General features: G+C 53.1%; 2 protein-coding genes across 2 annotated transcripts in view; both read left to right on the top strand.

The window, feature by feature from the left end:
• thnsl2 (threonine synthase-like 2) overlaps positions 1-665 on the top strand; it is a 13,562-nt gene extending 12,897 nt beyond the window's left edge. The window contains exon 8 of the mRNA XM_008424858.2: positions 242-665. Within this exon, the coding sequence (XP_008423080.1) occupies positions 242-476 (235 nt within the window). The 3' untranslated portion in view covers positions 477-665. The remainder of the gene's footprint in view (positions 1-241) is intronic.
• Positions 666-1,099: 434 nt separating this feature from the next.
• dqx1 (DEAQ box RNA-dependent ATPase 1) overlaps positions 1,100-3,350 on the top strand; it is a 12,008-nt gene continuing 9,757 nt past the window's right edge. Inside the window, exons 1-2 of the mRNA XM_008424832.2 lie at positions 1,100-1,484; positions 2,529-2,852. Of these exons, the coding sequence (XP_008423054.1) occupies positions 1,335-1,484; positions 2,529-2,852 (474 nt within the window). The 5' untranslated portion in view covers positions 1,100-1,334. The remainder of the gene's footprint in view (positions 1,485-2,528; positions 2,853-3,350) is intronic.

The following is a 3,350-nucleotide window of genomic DNA, read 5'->3' as shown; positions in this document are numbered from 1 at the left end:
TGTCCGGTTCTGTCTGGTTCTGCCCGGTTCTGTCCTGGTTCTTCCCGGTTCTGTCTAGTTCTGCCCGGTTCTATCCTGTTCTAACCGGTTCTGTCTGGTTCTGCCCGGTTCTGTCTGGTTCTGTCCGGTTTTGTCCGGTTCTGTCTGGTTCTGTCCGGTTCTTCCCGGTTCTAACCGGTTCTGCCCGGTTCTGTCCAGCCTGCTGCAGGTAGATAAACGTTTCTTCTCTCTCCGGCTGCAGATGCTACGTCGCTACGGCGTCTCCAGCGAAGTTTCAGGCGGCGGTGGAGAAGGCCGGTCTGACCTTTGACCCCCCTGAGGCCGTGCTGGCTTTGGACCAGTTACCCACCCGGTACCAGAACCTGGAGAGGAGCGCGGACTGGTGCGAGGACTGGGAGGAGCGACTCAGGGACTGGATCCAGTTTGTGAGCAGAACCAGGAAGAACGGAGGAGTTTGTTACCCTGAGAACCCATAGAGGACGACTTCCTGTCCCTCAGTGGACTTTGTCCTCACGTCGGACCTGTGATGTCATAAAACACCTGATCAGAAAATCCAGCCTCTGATTAAACTGATCCGGAGGTGAAGGACGAATGCTGCAGAGCTAAAACTAATTTACATGTTTGGATGAGAAACGGAAACAAAAAATAAAATCATTTTAATTCTTTTCTGATTCCTGTTACTTTGTAGCCGCAGGCTGTTGGTTTGAAACCGGTCGCTATGTATGGTGTTCATGCTGTGCCTGTAATAAATCTCACACTACCGAGTGACCCGGCGCTTCCATGTGCTGCACCTGGTGCCCCTTTCCTCCACTGGAGCCCCCGGGCCCCCAAAATGTCTCCGCGCGCCCCTGTCAGCTGCTGTCTGTCTGTCTGTCGGAGCTGTGAGAAAATATTTCCACAGGATTTCTGTTTTGGGTTTTTTTCACTTTACAATGTTCTCACAACAAATTTTAATGTCGGAGAAAAATTTAGGAGGAAGTGAAATAAATATTGTCCTATTTTTAATATCATTGTGGCAGAAAAGCAGAAAAGCTAACCGACCCGACTCTTTCTGAAAAATAGAGCATTTAAATAATTTATTCAAAACGAAAGTCAAATATTTTCGTTGTTGAGTAAACATTTATTCATTTGATTCGACCGAAATAATTGTTTCGGGTCCGTCACTGCGGCGTCCGAGGACACCTGAACGCACCGCGGGCTCTGACAGCGCAGAGCCAACATGGCGGCCGGTCGCTGAAGCAGCCGGTCTCCTCCTCCGCCTGTTGTCGTCTCCGGGAGCCGTCAGCCGAAGCACCGGGGAGCGGCCGGGATCCTCAGGGACGCTCGGGGAGCGGATGCCCGCCCTCTCTGCCTCCTGTCGCGGTTCTTTTCCGGCTGGTTGCTCGGTATGTCCGGAGCGGACTGACACGACGGCCAGCAGCGGTGCTGGAGGTGGAGCGTCGCCCCGGGTTTCCTCACCTGTCTCCCGGTGTGACTCAGAGCAGGTAAGGCGGGGTGGGGGAGGGCTGGGCAGGTTAGCCGCTTATTCTTTGGGTTATTCTGGTTATTTCTGGTTCTTCCTGGTTACCTGGAGCTGGTGGGACCGTCAGCTGACTCCGCTGCTTCTGGCTGAACATTAACCGTTTATGGCTGAAAGCCTCTGAACGCTGCTGCGTTCAAAGACCGCAGGGACATTTTAAACTTCTCGGTCACCTGGAGCTGACGGTGACGTGGCTCCGCCCTTTGGTCGCTCAGACCAGGTGACCTTTGACCTCCTGAAGCATCCACGTCACACTGATCCACTAGACCAGGCAAAACATTATAACCAGGCTGTCTCTGGATGTCTGCTTTTCAACTTTCAGACGGTAATGACGCGTAACCGTGGCAACAAGGTATCGCTATAGCAGCTGATTAGCATCGCAAAACCTCAAATAATTGAACTATGACCCCAAACCGTCTCACTCAGGCAGCAGAAGCAAAGGAGGAGGATCAGCAGAGATGCTAGCAGCTGATGAATCCCAGACATACCGGCCTGGTTCTGGTTCTGGTTCTGGTTCTGAACTGGACCGACCGGAAGCCCTCAGATGGAGTCCTGCTCCACGGCGCCCCCTGCAGGATAGCGGCGGGATCCGCTTCCTGCCGTCAGTGTTGATCATCGATCAATGGAGTAAAAATTAAAACGTACAAATCTAAAAAAAACAAAAGTAAAATCATTTAATTTAAAAACACGTCTTATAAAAGACGTTATAAAAACAGGTTTTTCTGTTTCATTTGTTTCTAAATGAATTTATTCATCTGAACTGAAGGTAAAATGACCCTCAGGGCTGCAAAAGGTCATGACCTCTGACCCGGGCCTGGAACCAGCAGCTCTGACCGGACTGACCAAGAACTTCCTGGTTTCTGACCAATCAGAGCCCAGAGTGCAGAGAGACACGCCCACTCTGACTAGCTCTCCCCTGACCGGTTCTGGATGAGCTTCTTGTCTGATGAAAGCCTTGATGAACACGTTGGTCCATGTTGCCATGACGACGGTTCGTCCTCCTCTGCAGGTAGGCTCCTCCCCCCCCCCCTGTGAACCGATGACGTCATCGCCTCAGCCCCGTGGCTCCGCCCCCTCGGCTCTGGACTCGCTGTCCGTCTCGTCCCTGCTGTCCGGGGATCTGGACGACGACGACGACGGTGAGGAGGAAGGCCTGGGCGACCTGGAGGTCAACCCGTACGACGGCCTGCCCTTCTCCTCGCGCTACTACGCCCTGCTGGAGGAGCGGCGGCGGCTGCCGGTGTGGCGGCTGCGCCAGAGCCTCCTGGAGCACCTGGAGAGCCACAGCATGGTGCTGCTGAGCGCGCCCAGTGGAGCCGGGAAGAGCACACAGGTAACCCGCCGGTCAGCGGGGAAGGCTAGCCACGTTAGCTCTGCACGTCGTCGTGGCAACGGCGTTTTTGTTCTCTGATGAAAGCAGCCCGAGTTGAGGTGAAGACACGGGGGGGGGGGAACCGATCAGGGACGATAAATAGCTAGTTAGCATTTAGCATTAGCATGTGTAATGTTTAGTGCTGTTGGAGCTAGCCGTTAGCTAGCGTTCCCACTGCTGGTTCCTGGTTGGACCTTTTCATGGACCAGAACCATGAAGAATAATCAGTTCTAGTTTCCAGACAGTTTACAGTTTTAGAGAATCAGTTTATCTAAACACGTTGTAGTTTTCAGACCAGCAGAGGTTTCACCCGTCTGGCTGGTTGCCATGGTAACGCCTCTCCCTGTCTGTTGCCATGGCGACCGCGACCGCTGCTTGCTCTCTGATCAAATATTGACTCTGTTCTCCAGGATGTTTGTTTGGTTTCTGGTTGTGGGTGAAAGCGTTCCTGGATGTTTG

This window comes from Poecilia reticulata, linkage group LG12 (genome assembly GCF_000633615.1).
Source record: "Poecilia reticulata strain Guanapo linkage group LG12, Guppy_female_1.0+MT, whole genome shotgun sequence".
In the NCBI taxonomy this organism is placed as follows: domain Eukaryota; kingdom Metazoa; phylum Chordata; class Actinopteri; order Cyprinodontiformes; family Poeciliidae; genus Poecilia; species Poecilia reticulata.
This window is presented reverse-complemented; position numbering and strand designations above follow the sequence as displayed.